The 17,125-nt window shown below is 38.3% G+C and overlaps 1 protein-coding gene across 8 annotated transcripts in view; it reads right to left on the reverse strand.

Moving 5' to 3' along the window:
* MICU3 (mitochondrial calcium uptake family member 3) overlaps window positions 1-17,125 on the reverse strand; it is a 63,889-nt gene that overhangs the window by 25,923 nt on the left and 20,841 nt on the right. For 2 of the 8 annotated variants that reach the window (XM_068137502.1, XM_068137504.1), the window contains exons 4-9: window positions 16,156-16,234; window positions 12,400-12,447; window positions 11,244-11,326; window positions 6,115-6,186; window positions 4,747-4,785; window positions 1,151-1,246 (exon numbers count right to left, since the gene is read on the reverse strand). In XM_068137502.1, coding sequence (XP_067993603.1) covers window positions 1,151-1,246; window positions 4,747-4,785; window positions 6,115-6,186; window positions 11,244-11,326; window positions 12,400-12,447; window positions 16,156-16,234 — 417 coding nt within the window. The remainder of the gene's footprint in view (window positions 1-1,150; window positions 1,247-4,746; window positions 4,786-6,114; window positions 6,187-11,243; window positions 11,327-12,399; window positions 12,448-16,155; window positions 16,235-17,125) is intronic. The other 6 variants (XM_068137503.1, XM_068137505.1, XM_068137506.1 and 3 more) reach the window with 3 other exon arrangements.

Here is a 17,125-nt window from a genome sequence, read left to right on the forward strand (position 1 = left end):
TGGTTTAGTCATGAGGTCTGTGGTGACAGGTTGGACTTGATGGTCTTTGAGGTCTCTTCCAACCTTGGTGATTCTGTGATTCAAGAATAAATAGCCCTATGAAATCTGTGGGACAACAGACTGGTATGAAGAGACTGTGAGTAAATTCAATGTGGAAATTAGAAAAAGTCCATCCAAATCCTCAAGGTATTTAATAGCTTCTGCAGAGGGCCAGCAGGGACAAAACACTAATTACTTTTAATATGGAGCACACTTTGCTTATGAAGCAAAGCAAAAGATTGCTTTACTCTGGAGGTTTGTTTCAGTTCCTTGTTCTTCTCTCATTATGATCCCACTTACGATGCGTGAAACTTGACACCAGAGTCAGTGGGGAGTTGCTGTCTATCCCTTAATGCCCATAACCAGCAGAGCAATCATCCTCACTGTATAGAGCATAAAGAAGGCTAAATGATCTAGTTTTCTGACCACCTTAAATGATCAATACAAATAAATTATCTTAATTGCCTGAAAGCAGACCATGAAACAAGAATCTTATTAGAATTTAAAGCATTATGGGAATTGATTTGACAGCTCAGTGATATTGCTAGTGCTCCATAATGACCATAGAATATTAAAAAAGATTGGCTAATGTTTTGGTTACCTTAAAACATTCCTGGTTTGAGCAAGCAATTAAAATGATCTTTGCATGGTGCTGTTTTTGTGAAGATACATTCTGATAACATATATGAAAAGTACATTAAGGACCTAAAGATGAAAAGCTTAAAGGGCTACTGAAGGGATACTGAAGTTGTCCTATTGCTGGATTGAGCCTAAATGACAAAGGTTTCCTGAATTACTTCTCTAACTGTGAAATATTGTCACTGTTAGTGTTAGAAAACGCTTCCCATTCAAATCACTGAAGAGAACTTGATCTTTCAACTCTTTCAAAAGGTAACTTGGCTTTCACAGGGAAATGACAACTTTCAATTACCACACTGCAGAGAAACAAATCCATTTCATCTGAAGACTTTCAGGTTTGGGGGAGGGGGGGAAAGAAAGAAAAAGAAAAGAAAAAAAGCAATTAAAAGAAAGAGAAGAAACAAAGTGCATAGGAAAATAATCAGAGTAGGAAAATGGACCAGAGACAGAAGTTGCAGAGGTTGTCTTGTACCTCTGCAAGGTCCGAAAAGAGTGCTTGGCTTGTGCTACGTCTCAAAGTATCCCAATAGCTTCTGGGGACAAGGTCCTCTCCTTCTGTTTTAAGAACCTGCAGAAGTTTCAAGAAGCACAATTGTTTGAAAAGCAAAGGACAATAAAACAACTACTTACAGACTTTAAAACTCTTTTCCAGCTGATTTTCAAAAGCACAGCTTAATTCTTTTGCTTCTATGCAGAATTTTCTATGCAGCTATATGACACTTCATAAATAAAAGGACACGGGTCACTTAGAGCTATTTGCTTCTTACTCATAAGTTGGCTGTGCCAGAAGTAACAACAGGTTCCACTTGCCCAAACAAAGTACATTAGAAAAAGCATGAAGTGAAAATATTTACTAAGAGTACATGTGAAAATACCCATCTCAATTCAGGATTTTGCTGCTGGTTTTTCTAGCAATTATTTTACCCCCCAAATTATTTACTTATACATGTGTGAAATGTGTTTTCTCCTTAGTCAAAACATAACTACCACCATACCACTACCTATGTAAAATTAATTTCATCCAATAATCAGTGTGACACCCTTGCTCAAATAAAGAAATGCAAAAAATCAGTGCAGTTAAGTCCACCTTCAACTGTAACATACTTCATCAAGGGATGCATATCACTATGCATATCTGATGATCAAACTTACCTTGTTAAACAGAAAATAAGTGTTTAATCTCTGACAGGAAAGTATGCTTACCTTTTTGCTCTGAAACATTGCATTTTTGAAGTCTGAAAAATCCTCCCTTATTAAAACAGGCCTTCTTTAGCTTACAGTTACTCCTGGAAGAGCTATTGCAATACATGTATCTCTTTTTTTTGGCCAAAAAATCCAGGGGAGGTGAGCTTAAAGACAGCAGAAGGCTATTTGAACTTGGTTAGGGTTATTGCAACTGCATGAATTTTCCTCTTTCTCTTCACAAGTTAATCTAAACTAGATCTCCTACTTTCATGGCTCCCCACTCATACCCTTCTGGGCAGGTAAGACAAAGACAGAATGAGTTTAATCTTTTAACTGGAACTATTTCATTTTTTTTTGGCTCAGCACATACTGTTCTCTTAGAAGATATATGCAGCTTTGAGATGTACGAATCCACATTGTTATCATAAAGAATACTGTACAGAGCTGAAGGTTTATTACCTCCATGTATTCCACATTACACCAACGCATTTTATATGTACTGCTTCTGCAAGTTCTGTTACACACTTCCCCCACTATCCAACTCAACTCAGCCCTTTCTGTAAACTGCCATCAAGGAAACATGACAAAGTACCACAAATTGTACCCATGCTTCATGGATCATTTACTTTTGCATCCTTTTGGAAAAGTTCTGGCATTATGTTTCTCATACTATGGAGTAACAGTTCCTACATTGTGGCCACAGTATTCTCATGTATAATTCCATTCACTCCTAATCTGCTAGCCTTAAATAAATTTGTTTACTTCAGTGGGTACAAGATTTGCTCCTCAACAATTTCTTCCTTATGCTTATTTATCCCTTTGAAGTTTACTGTGTCACATGAGTGAACACCACCACATTCTTTTATGCACACAGTTGGGTGATTATCTTTTCTAAGTATTCACTAAATTTGTTTCCTGAGTGTAGATTAACTTTAGCCAATGGAATTAGTGCTTCCGGGCATGCATGTTTTATTTTCCTGACATGCATCTCATCATAAATATCATGTTCTGGTTGGCATCTGGCTAGTAAGAACACTCATGCAATGCATACTGTAGTAGCCTTGACACACAACTGTGGTATGCCCCAGAACATGACTTGAAAGAATTAATGTACACAACATACAAAACATATTTAACCCACTTAAAACATTGGTGTCTGCACTTTATGGCTTAGAGACCTTGACACTTCCCAAAAAATTAGAACTGTTTTGAAGGATAAAGAGAAGGGCCCAAGAGAGCACTTTTTACTATCCTAGACATTTTAGGCTGCATCTCACATGACCACAGGATGTTAGGGGTTGGAAGGGACTTCTGGAGATCTTTGAGTCCAACCCCCCTGCCAGAGCAGGACCATAGACTGTAGAGTAGGTCACACAGGAATGCACTCAGATGGGTCTTGAAAGCCTCCAGAGAAGGAGACTCTACTCTCTGGGCAGCCTGTTCAGTGCTCTGTGACCCTGAAAGAAGTTTTTCCTCATGTTGAGGTGGAACTTCCTGTGCTGTCATTTACAGTCATTGCCCCTTGGTCTTCAGCTGCTCAGGAAATCAAGGGAAACTGAAGAGGCTACTAGACTTCTTATCCCAGTAGGAGGAATAGAAACCCAAAACAACTTTCTGGGGTTGGGGATTTGTTTGATACTGTGAATTCCTATACAGATGAGTCTCCTTTGCATGAAGATCTCCATTCAGGTAGTGGGAGACTAGAAAAGGATGGTGCACACCTGAGCTTCATTTTGATAAAGGGTTTAAATGTGGCTGGAGTCTAGAAGGAGATTCATTTACTAAAGCTGAAAATTACTATAGGAATAGGAAAGCCTAATTAGTTTGGTTTCAGTTTAAAACAGGAGGCAGGACAGGAATATGGTAACTGCTAGTCAGCATCTTTCACTGCAGTAAGGCCTTATCTAAAATCCAGTGAAGCATAAGGCCTCACATTTCCTACCACATTACTCTGGGAGCATTGCAGCATCTACATCATGTCACTGCACCTTTCCATTGAACAGCCTTCCTTCCTGCACATTGCCCCAGTTGTATGTGCCAACTTCACAGGAAATAAATCTGGGCATTCCTATGAATGACTGTATAAAGAAAGAGAGTTTAAAACTGGAATTTCACTAGTTGTCTGATTCTTGTGTGTTCCTTCCCCTTGATTTGAATAGAAAAATAATCACACCAAACCATGTTTAATGGTTCTGTTTCAACAGCAAATGAATCCTTTTTTTTTTTTGTTTTTAGTAACAACTTTAGTTCTGCTGTGATCCAAAAATTAACCAAGTCATGATGAAGACATTATGAAATGCAGAAGAGCTCTCTCTCTTGCTAATTCTCTCACAAAAATGATTGAAAAAAGTTTGCTGTCACCTACACAATACAGTTCAGCATTGATAGTTCTTACTTTTTCTGTGAGTGAAGCACCAAAGTATAAAAGCTGTCTGCTGGTTTTCTTATTTTTTGAGGGTCTGTTTGTGTGCAGTGTGGAACAAAGAGATGAAGAGCTGATCTGACTAATTATTGCTTCACATTTTACACAAGCAGATCAGACAGACCTGGATCAAATGACTCATGCAGGATGACTTAATTTATATGCCTTAATTAAAAACAAGTCTATCATTTCTTAAGATAACTTTTGTCCTTTCACTTAAAAATATCTTTTTCCTTCATTTTATGTAAACAGAGGCAGCAACCTTTCCTCCCGTTAGGCTTGCTTGTTCCAGAATGCATGCAACAAGCATGCACAATGCAATTAATGATCCAGCACATTTTTACTGATTAGCAGAAGTAATTCACTTGATGAAAGAGATAACCATAGCAAATTTTCTTATAGCACACTATTTGTCCTCACTGGTGAAGAAGGCATAAATGGAAGATAATTAGAGTACATACACTGTTAGTAGGAGTGTGATATCCATAAAGTTGAAGACGCTGACATAGAGTAAAAACGGGCCAAGCCAAGTATCACATGTCAGAATGAAGCCAAAATAAGAAGAAGGTGGGGGGAAAAAAAAAGACAATAGAATAGGTTAAGACAAGCAAATCTTTATATATATTTTTATTTTTCAAGAGACAGTGATGAAAAAATGGTTTATCCTCAAACTCTTCAGATTTTCAGAGGAGAAGAACAGGGTTACAGAGATTACTCTTTTGCATCTTTACTTTTTCCAAAAGCTCTTCCTTTGAGTGTAAGTTTTCTTGTTCAAAGTAAAGAGTGTGTGAGAGTGTCAACAACTGACATATAGTTTTGAATGGCTGAGAAGGAGAGGTCTCTCTGGGATGGAAGAAAAGCTCCCTTTTATGCTCAGGGAATGTTTAAAAAGTATTAATTCTTGAAATTCAAACTTCCTACAGCTGCAGGGACAAAGACATGAGATGAAGCACCTACAGTGCCCAAAATGTAATAGGCACTGCGAGAAGCTTTGCATATAGGTCAAAATGTTCCTTATGCTAAGGAATTCTTGCCACAAATATTCAAATTGCAAATGAACATGATTTTTTCTACTGTGTGCTTGATAGAGGCTGGACCCTGATTTTTACTTGTCCAACAGTAAAATGAGCTCCTGCTGCCATCCTCCAGAAAAATGACCACAGGCTTGGCTATTTCTGACTTACCTTTCGTATGCTCATAAGAAATGCAAATTTCACAGTCTATAAGAAGGAGCATCCAGCATTCCACAAAAATCTCTTCAGATTATATAAGCAACCATAATAATAATTTTGCATGGGTCATAAGCAGTATTTAACAAAAATCTAAGTTTGGAAAAAAAACCCCTACATTTACCTGCAATATTTCATCAGCTATTTTTAAACTACTATTTTAGTAACAAATACAAGGATCAGCATGACTACATGAACAGCTTCAGTTAGTTATGAGGATAGGAGTATACTTTGGTCTTGTTGCTGAGATCTCTCACTCTTCTAGACAATAAGAGTGGGATATTATTATTCACACTTCACTTTTTCCTTGATCATTAGACTCTGAATAGAATCAACACTACCACTGTAATATGTGGCAGTATTTAAACACAATTTTTCCCCTCAGTAACTACAGGTTTTCCCCACATTTCCCCCCTCCCTCCCCAATAACTACAGTTTAGGCTAAATATTACATTCTTCATTAGAGACAAGTGATTCATATTCTTTCAATGACATGAATGTATTGTTTAAAAATATGAATTAGTGAAACATCTATACATAATTTTGTCCTTACATCAAAGAAACGAACCAACTACCAGCTGCAACTATAGTTTTACTTACCAGCAGTGCACGTTTCTCTTCATCTCCTTTTCTTTCTCTCTTCTCATTTTTTTTCCTGAAAATCTCTTGCAGCTAAAAAAAAAAAAGCCCAAACCATTTTGCTCTCATTTAGTTTTCAGGCTACTTCACATGCATAACAATCATTGATTGTGGGGAACACTGCAAACTATAAAAAAATGTAGTTCTTTACCAAAATATCAGTGTTTCAGTGAGGTTTTATTGTTCATATTAATGCCATCATTTCATCCTGTGACCTTACCCATCACACAGAAAGGAAAAAGGAAACACTTTTTTTCCACAAAGTTAGGCTAATAATTCTATTTACTAAGCACATTTACTGTCTACTAAGCACATCCTATTTAACTTCATATTTTAGCCAGTCCAGCCTAGATGAGAAGGGGGAGTTCCAGCCTTTTTCATCAGCTCTAGGCATATCCTTTCTTGTTGGGTAGTAATTACTATCTGTGTGACTATGTAGTCTGCTGAACCAATCCTTTTTTCATATCACCAGGTTCCGACCAGATCAGTTCTTACTCCTGCTGGCACAAAGGAGGGGTGGAAACATCTGGTAGGGGCGAAACATTCCCCTTCAGCAGCAACAAACTACTACTATTCAGGAGTAATTCATCAAGTACCCTTTTTTTTTTCAAGTCTGTTCAAAGAATACCTTCAGGACTTGTAAAATACCCCTTTCACAACTTTCTCTGCACTAAGAGCTTTAAACATGACTTCTGAGGAAACCTCAAATACAAGACTTAAAACATACAGATTCTTGAACTGGTTTTTTTTTCTTTTTTTAATTATAAAGTCTTCAGAGCAAGAACTGGTCTGTACTTAACTTCCTTTGTATCTGTTTTATTTACATATTTTTATTTATAGTAATACTTCTTAGTATTCCTAAACCATTAGAAAAGCAAACAAGTGTCAGTGTCGACTCTTCACAGCAAGAGAGAGCAGCGTCGACTATGATGCCATCGATATTCCTACCAGTAAACTTCAGCTTCACCAAAATTGCACATGAAAATATTGTACTGCCACTTGTAGCATTTGCTAGAGTGGGCTGGAAAAAAACAACAACAATAAACACTGCTGCTGACAAAGCTGTCCTACCTAGAACCGAACATGGCATACAGAAACAATTGTGGCAGTCTTTTCAAAGACCTGATTTTACCTACCAGAAGTCTGATACAAAACCTGATACTGTAATGGCTTGCACACAGAGGTCCCCAGGGATTGGTATGGGGAAGATAAAGTGTATGATGGATTTTGCAATTAAACTTCCCAAATTTCATTTCAGAACACCGTGTTTCAGAGAAGGCTGACAACTTAGACAAAAGCATCAGCAAGCTCTATTGCAAGGGTATGACAATGCTGAGATAATAGGACACCCAACACTGAAAGAAAAGAAAACCATGTTTAGGGATTAAATTGCAAACATATCTGAAATTTATGAATTTCTAAAATTGACTGCTTTGTTCTTCAGCTCCCTGTAAGGCAAATACAGACCAGAATATTGTGTGTGCCACTGCATCTGGGTTTGGGCATGGGATCAATTTACAGACCTCAGCATGTTTTTTTCTAGTTTTTTGCAAGCCTACAGGTACAATTACTGTAACATATGCTGATAAGGATAGGACATCTAGCTGGATGGCCTTTTGCAACTGTGGCATGAAGAAAGGTAAATGAAGAGAGAGAAGCAGAAAGAAAATAGCTTGTGAAAAGAGAAGTGACAAGCCGTCAAGAAGGAGAGAAGAGTGGCAGTAATTGAAAAACCAAACAAGATTGGTACAAACCAATGCATCCCTGGATGTACTTCCCCTGCCACAGAGGCTAAGGGAGCAGGATTCTGTTGCATTCATCATTAAAGCACTTGCAAGGCTTCTGGAAATGGATCTTTTGTTCAGAAGGAGTGCTATAGGATACCAGCAAGTAGAAAAGTGAATGCAAAATGGATCCAGGAGTACTTTCATAGGAACATTGTTTGAAACAGGATAATGAGACTGATTGCTGAAAGCAGAAAACCAAGATCTCCTGTAACAAGGCAACACAATCCTTCTGTTCCCTGACCTCACCCCTATGACATAAGCAGAGAGGAAAGGACAAATGCTGTGGAATTAGTTTACAAAAACGCTAAAGCTGTTACCAGAAAAATCAAGTAATTTTCAACTTTGCACTACACATACTCTTCAAGAATCACATATGATCCCTACACCAATCTCTTCAAAGTCTCCTTATTTGCAAAACTGAATAGTATTAACTGTACTTTCAGTTTTATGATGGCTGGCTCTAATCAGTGGAGAAGTATTTTGCAAATGCTGGGTATAGTTCAAGTGGCAAAGCTTACAGACTCCTGGTTCCAGGCACACAGGAAATGATGCATACCCAAGCAAAGAGAGCACAGATGCCAAATGTATGTTCTGGTATCAAGTCTATCACAAGGTGCAGCATCACTTCATCAACTTTGATTTTCATAGTGATTTCTCTTTACACAGTAACTATCTACCTACCTATGTTAGCTCTTGTCATTTCCAACATTCTGACTTTTGAAGGGTCTCTGATGCACACATCAAGCAGCATTAGGGTCAGGTTTAATCTATACAAATTAGTTAAATAGAGTACTAAGTGAAGAACTGTCTAATGTTTGAAAGTTTTCCTTTCTTTCTTCTACTCATCAAGTCTGGTAACAGAAAAATAATAAGAAAGGGAAATTCTTATCAGGGACCATGACAGACAACAAATAAAACCAGGATGTGAAGACAACTAGATGCAATATCTATAGTTAAATGTTGTGCTTGTTTCCTGCCTTATATACTTGATGCCATTTCCAGCATCAGCTTCTGAAAGACAAAGCCTCATGCTCCAATTTCGTCACATTTAGCTGTTGCAATGGCAGCATTTCATTTATAAACAAAAAAAACCCAGCTTGCCAGTCTATTCCACTGCATTTTGTTATACTGAATCACATAATAAAACCAACAGGACAAGAAGAAATGGCATCAAGTTACATTAGGGTTGGTTTAGGTTAGACATTAGGAGAAACTACACTGAAAGGGTCCTGCATCTGGGTCGAGGCAATCCCAGGCACAAATACAGGCTGGGCAGTAACTGCCTGGAAAGCAGCCCTGAGGAGAGAGACTTGGGGTGCTGGTGGACAAAAAGCTCAACATGAGCTCTCAATGTGCACTTGCAGCCTGCAAAGCCAATCAGATCCTGGGCTGCATCAGGAGAAGTGTGGCCAGCAGGTCGAGGGAGGTGATCCTCCCGCTCTACTCAGCTCTGCTAAGACCCCACCTGGAGTACTGTGTCCAGTTCTGGAGCCCCTATTACAAGAGGGATGTGGAGGTGCTGGAACGTGTCCAGAGAAGGGCCACGAGGATGATCAGAGGGCTGGAGCACCTCTCCTATGAGGACAGACTGAAGGAGTTGGGGCTGTTCAGTCTGCAGAAGAGAAGGCTCCGAGGTGACCTAATTGTGACCTTCCAGTATCTGAAGGGGGCCTACAGGAAGGCTGGGGAAGGACTTTTCAGGATCTCAGGTAGTGATAGGACTAGGGGGAATGGAATGAAGCTGGAGGTGGGGAGATTGAGGCTGGATGTGAGGAGGAGGTTCTTCACCATGAGAGTGGTGAAGCCCTGGAATGGGTTGTCCAGGGAGGTGGTTGGGGCACCATTCCTGGAGGTGTTTAAGCCCAGGCTGGCTGAGGCTCTGGCCAGGCTGATGTAGTGTGGGGTGTCCCTGCCCATGGCAGGGGGGTTGGAACTAGATGATCCTTGTGGTCCTTTCCAACCCTGACTGATACTATGATACTATGACTGGAACAGGATGCCCAGGGAAGTGGTTGAATCCCCATTCCTGGATGTATTTTAAAGCAGTCTAAATATGGTGCTCAAGGACATGGTGTAGTAGTGGCCCCTGGTAGAGTTAGATAATGGTTTGACTTGATGACCTTGAATGTTTTCTGCATTTCACGATTTTTTAATTGTAACTTTTTATTTCATCACTGACATTCACTTAATTATTCCTCTCATGTATTTTGAGACCAGAAAATACATGAAATGAACATAAATCTGAAGTAGTCCTTGTGCTCCAAGGAGTTTTAATTTTATACTTGTCAGTGCATTCTCCTGTATTTAGTGGATCCTGTAACTTGAAAAATGTCATAGTACTCAAATTTTAAGAAACAATTATGAGGTCTATCATGATCAAAATCAAAACACTCTGGATTATTTAAGATTTCTGAAGATTTTTTGTTCTTAATGCACAAATCTCAATGATGTAATGTATGTTTTTCTGAAGTCCAGGCCTTTTAGAACTGTTTAAATTTCTAATCAGAAAAAACCCCAACAAACATACCCAAAACTTCTTGCTTAAGTAATTAATAAGAATTCAGAGAACTGCTTTTCCCAAGCATTAAACTGAGTCAAGCTCTAGCTTGAAAAAACTGTATAACTCAGATTTGTGATCTAACAAAACCTTGAATGCAACAAAAACTGCTGCCAAGTTCTAGATGTCCTGCCAACTGTTCCACAGCATACAAAAATTACTCATTTCAAAGTAAATTTTGCTGTGGAATATTCTCCTTGTAAGGAAATTGCTGAACCCCACTTTAGCAAATTGCTGCAGCATATGGATTTTGTGGGCTGAGCTAGATTATCTGCATACTTTATTTCATGACAAATCTTGTCCAAAGCAGATGATAGTGCTACATGATGCCAGTCAACCCAGGTTCACCAGGGACTAAGCAAAATGAACAACAAAAGGAAGTGTTCTCCCAGGAAAAAGATTCTTTTGTAGGTCCCTCCATCATTATGTTAATTAAAGAATGGTGCTGACCATTGATACAGCAATATATTTTTAATAGCCTAATTATCTGTGAATACAGCAGCAATTAAAAACATCCAGAATAAAACCTGGAATTAAACTTCAAAACTCATTACACACAACACACCCACCCACTGTAATCTGGAGCTACTCTTTACAATTTACACTATGTTAACTATTTGCAGTAAATGACCAACCAACTGCATTCAGTGAAGAACAGCTGGTGTCCTCATGATCATGGATATCACCATGAGTCACCATCCAGACAAAGAGTTTTCAAGATTACATCAAAATCTATAAATACATACCACTAAGAATTCCTTTTTGTCCACCATCTCATTGCCGTCAGTATCAAACATGTTGAACGCGATCCTAAAACCTGCATGTGGCTCTGCAAACCAAACCCCAACCCATTCAATTATTTAGTTGCTTGGAAAGAAAGCAAATATCAAACTCAAAAAAAAAAATTAATAATTTATTTGCTATCTGTTTACTAGAAGCCATACCCTCATCTAATTTAAATTAGGACATCTGTGCACATGCTAAATGCAAATCATAGCATCTGCAAAACGGTCTTACCCATGTTATGAAAACAGAAGGCATGCTCACAAATTCATAGATTAGAGGAAAGAGCCAGTAGAAATACATGAAATAGACAAGAGAAGTACCTCATAATACTGACTGGTTGGATAGTTAAGAGTGTTAGTTCATAACTAGAGTCCATTTTATGTTTGAAGACACAAATTTGTAGAAGACACATTTTCAATGAAAACAGTATTTAAAAGGACATGGGTACAGGATGCCATTTCTGGTCAATAATTTGACCAGATTTATTAATGATTAATTTATTAATGATTTATTAATCATGTGTTGAAAAAAGTGCAGCATTTTCTTGGTTCCATGCTTCAGAATCGTTGAAATTTGAAATCAGATCAGAATTTTACCTTATTTCCAACACATGGGGACTTTGAAGGTATTAGTAAGTGAAGCCTTTAGGCAACATTTTAGTGATACAAATGGATGCAATATGGATGAATTATGGCCAACTGTTAATCCAGGTAACAAAGACATTATGGAATAACATGCATCACTCCAGCAGTTAGGGATTGTAATTGTTCAGGGTCAAGCTCCTGCTCTAATTCATAGTAAGAGCCTAGATCATGTCTGAAAAATACCCTGGATAAGAGGGTGAATCCAGTAGGAATGTTTTAGTTACATACAAATGAAAGACAAGCAAGATACTTCACCTCTACCCAGAAAACACCTTTCCAATTATCAAAGTCTATATCAGGTGTAGTTTACTCTAACTACAAGTTCTTCTGTTTTGGGGTTATGGGTGGGAGAAGAACAAAACAAAACAAACAAAGAAAAACCCCAAAACAAAACAATCTAATGCACATCAGTACAATTTGATCTTTGTAAGAAACTTGTAAAGAAGCATTTGGGCTTTCCAAAAATACTTACTTGTTAAAATACATAGGAGGAATAAATATTCTGTGTAAGAAATCACACCTGGAGATAACAACAACAACAAAAAAAAAAGATGTCAGGTTATGCCATATTAGTTTCATCTTGTATTCACATCATAAACTTAAAGAATATTCAATCTATGTATAAGGAGAATTATTCATGTTTGTGTGCATGTGGCTGCATTCAACCTAGTCAGTGAGTTATTTGTCTAAAAATATTGCTCTATGGGGTGTTTGGGGTTTGGGTTTTGGGTTTTTTTTGACTGGGTTTTGGTTTTTTAGGGAAGGAATACATTAAATATGGTAAATAAACAACTACAGTCAGTGGAAAATGGGTCATTAAACACTAGATTCTTAGACATTAATATTATTTCTTCTTTTCCTTTCATTCCCTTTCTTTTCCTTTCCCTTCTTTTCCTTGCTTTTCCTTTCCTTTTTCCTTTCTTTTCCCTTTCCCTTTTCTTTTCCTTGATTAAAAAACCCACCAATAATTCATGACAACAGTATGAAAACATTTACTCTGAGAACATTAATAGTGCTCTCTCCTGATTCAAACATGCTGTTTGAGTACAGTTCTTGTCTTTAAGATGTGTTTTATAAATGCATGTCCTATATTAATTGAAAACTTGGCCTCGTATAACTTCAGCACAGATTTGGGCTTTGCACTTACTTTTATATGCACATTTTACAATGGAATGGAATGGAATGGAATGGACCAGGTTGGAAGTGACTTTTGAGATCATCAAGTCCAACCTACTATCCAACACTATCTATTCAACTAAACCATGGCATCAAGCACCCCATCCAGTCTCTTCCTAAACACCTCCAGTGATGATGACTCCACCACCTTCCCGGGAAGCCCATTCCAGTGGCCAATCACTCTCTCTGTGAAGAACTTCTTCCTAACACCCAGCCTAAACTTCCCCTGGTGCAGCTTGAGACTGTGTCCTCTTGTTCTGGTGCTGGTTGTCTGGGAGAAGAGACCAACCTCTCCCATCTGGCTACAACCTCCCTTCAGGCAGTTGTAGAGAGCAATAAGGTCTGCCCTGAGCCTGCTCTTCTCCAGGCTAGCAACCCCAGCTCCCTCAGCCTCTCCTCATAGGGCTTGTACTCCAAACCCCTCACCAGAGTATCCATAAAGAATACATGCTAAGATTTTTCACCTTTCATTAAATGTCCAAGGGCAGTTACAGTGCTCACTGGCACCTTTTTTTTATCTTCAGAAGGCAAAATTTAAATTAGAGATGAGATCATATTCAAATAGCATGGCTAGTAATATAAGCTGTACTTCTACTTTTCTAGCTCAGGGGCAAAGAGGTAAATTTGCTGGTGTCTGTAGTAACAATGAAGAGAAGCATCTTATAGCTCAGCAAGAACTGAAAACAATGACTTGCAGCTCTCCCCAAAGCCCTAGCTCTAATGAGCTTTGAGGCTGAACTAGCAAAACTGGTTCCTAATTTCCAACCAAATGATTTTGTCTGTCCTCCAAAACCAAGTGTTAAGTCAGTCCTCAATATTAGACTATTTCAAAGAGAAAGGAAAAAAAAGTATTTCAATGCCTGAGAGTAAAGATGTCTATCAGCTGAAATTTTCAAAAGCTGCTGGCTGTCTCCTTGATTTCAGTCCAAGTCAGGTGCAAAAGTGTTTCTACAAACAGCCACATCTTTAGATGTTGAAATGACTTTTAAAATTTGACTTACACAGTTTTAAAGAAAACAAGTAAATTAATCTTGGAGTTTTCATGTCATGTACTAAATAAACACCAAATCACAATGAAGTGACCTAAAAGTCCACTGCCATACTTTTCACTGGTCTTATCAGTCATAAGACCTACCATATTTTCTTATCTATAAAATGGAGTAACAAACTTAGTTTTGTTTTGTGATGCATACTGAAAACCCATATAAGTGCTAAATATTATTGCTAATTTTATCAGCTTGTTGTGTTAGTTCTGAGTCCTCTTCATTCCATCAGCTTCTGCAGAATTTCACTGGCAGAAAACTGCAGTATGATACTGTTGAATCAACGCTTTATTTTTTATCAACATTTTATTACAGACTTAATAAGCAGCATCCAGATGTTTCTTTCAAACTGATAATGTACTGATTTAACAGATTTTGAAGCTGAATTTTTATGTAATTAATATTTCCAAAGTCCGCCGTTCTGACTATACAGAGCAAGGAAAGAGAAGGAAAGAAAAGAAGTTAGGGGGAAGTTCTTTACCATGAGGGTAGTAGCACACTGGAAGAGGTTGCCCAGAGAGGTAGTTGAGGTCCCAATTTTGGAGGTATTCAAGGCAAGGCTTGACAGGGTTCTGGGCAACCTGATGTCCCTGCTCACTGCAGAGAGGTTGGACTAGATGACCTTTGGAGGTCCCTTACAAACCCAACCATTTCATAGTTCTATGATTCCATGACATACGATGAAAAGATGTGCCAGTTTCTGCCTCTCTGGAATTCTGCTTGCAGACTCAGGGGGAAATAGGAGTGTCTCCATAGACTAGTGGTTTGAGCTGGGACCCTCCTCTGAGAGTAGGTGCATACTTACTCCTTTGATAAACTTCAGCCACTGTTGAATTACTCAGTTACATGCACACATGTAATTGGAATTTTGTTACTGTCATGCTTACTTTAAACATTCATAAAGTGTCTTTCTTTTACAGCAAGTACTTGTGGCTGCTTTTAAATAGATTTAGAATGCTCCATTTGCCATTCTGAATATAAGCAAAAGAGAATGTGATTATTTATCATAAATAGCTTTTAAATATCTGCATACAAGACACCACAGTTGGGATTTTTTTTTCTGTGTTTATTGGTTTTGAAGGGATAGAGCTTATTAAGAAAGAAGAAGCGAGACCATGAGTCGCTCTTGACTCTTCCTTTACCAAGCCTGACTTTTAAAAGCAATCAAAGCCTGTATCTGCAGAATTTAACGGGATATACAGCATTTCTGAAACTGCCTCTATGTTGAGAAGAAAATGCTTATTCAGTGATGGAGGATAGCATTACTGTCTTTAAAATTAATCACATCACTGAATCTACTGAAAAAGGTAAAAAGATTCATAGTTTCATAGAATACCAGGTTGGAAGGGACCTCCCAGATCATCTAATCCAACCTTTCAGGGTAAGAATATAGTTTAAATGAGATGGCCCAGCACCCTCTCAAGCTTGAAACTGTCTAATGTAGGGGAATTCACCACCTTCCTTGGGAGTTTATTCCAATGTCTAATAGTTCAAATGGTGCAAAAAAATTTTCTGGCATCCAGTCTGAATCTCTCCGGTAGCAATTTGCGTCCACTACCCATTGTCTTCACCATGTGACTCAAAAAGGGAGTCTCCCTCCTCATGATAGACACCCTTTATGTACTTCTGCATGGTTATGAGGTCTCCCCTAAGCCTTCTCTTCCCAAGGCTGAACAAACCCACTTTTCTCAGCCTTCCTTCAGTGCTCCGATTTTGTGGTTTACAATATTCTCTCTGTGGTCTACAGATCAGTGTTCACACAAACTGAACTCGAAACATTCAAACATCAATTCAACAAACTCCAAGGCACTAATCCACCTACGGAGGCTAGCTGTAAGATGTCACAACTAAAACACTGAAGGGAACTTTCCCATGCTGTAACATGTAGAAAGCAACAAACGCTTTTCACCCTTCTGAAGACGTGACGCAGATTAAAATACAACATCACTCTAGCCACAATAAATTAATACAAGTGATAACCTAGTTCAGGAAAAGAACTTCTTCTTCACCTTTCTCATTAAGATTACGAAAAAGTTTAGATGATCCTTTCCAAACTGGGGGCGTCTCCATAAGGATCTGATTCAGTTCCTAAAAAATGACATTACAAAAGAGATAGAAGTATATATTTAAATACTTAATTATGTAGTTAACAGAGCGTGAGTAAATTATAGCAAACCAATAGAAAGCACAAGGAGCTGCATGCAGATCTACCAGTTGATTTAATTTCAGTTTACCACAATGATTTTGGAGGGACTCAAGCACATATCATAGTATCATAGTATCATAGTATCAGTCAGGGTTGGAAGGGACCACAAGGATCATCCAGTTCCAAGCCCCCCACCATGGGCAGGGACACCCCACACTAGACCAGGCCGGCCAGAGCCTCGTCCAGCCTGGTCTTAAACACATACAGAACTTTTGCACATATGATTATTCCAAGAATTGCTCATCTGCATGAATTCTAAGTGTTTACAGAGTGGGAGAGGGACATGCAACATATTTGTCGCTGAAACTACTAACAACTGTTCATATTCAGTAAAGCCAATGAGGAATCTCTCTGGATTTCAGTAAAGCTGTCAATGCAAGGCCCAATGAACTGTTCTTTTAAAAATCTCAACCTGAAATAAAGGAAACATCACCCATGAATAGGAATATACTTTACTTAAAATCCATACTTCAGGCAGCTTTGGATAAACCTGTTACACACTGAAGAAACTTGTCAGGTACGGGCTAAGGAAAGAACTGACACAGGCTTGAGCAGGTCAGTAAATCCAACAGCACAGACACAGCTGCTCAAGCATCTGAGATTCTGGATTAAACTGAGCCTGAAGTGACAAAATCAAAGAAATTAAAGACTTTTTTTCTTGTCTTTTTTTTCTTAAATAGAGATTTAGAAACTCCCTTATTTTTTCTGTGACTCTAGGTTGACATAATGAAAGAAACTGCATAAACATCTATGATTTTAAGACAGCACAGGAA

This window comes from Melanerpes formicivorus, unplaced genomic scaffold (genome assembly GCF_026170545.1).
Source record: "Melanerpes formicivorus ecotype bairdi unplaced genomic scaffold, bMelFor1.0.p_v2 SCAF_4, whole genome shotgun sequence".
In the NCBI taxonomy this organism is placed as follows: domain Eukaryota; kingdom Metazoa; phylum Chordata; class Aves; order Piciformes; family Picidae; genus Melanerpes; species Melanerpes formicivorus.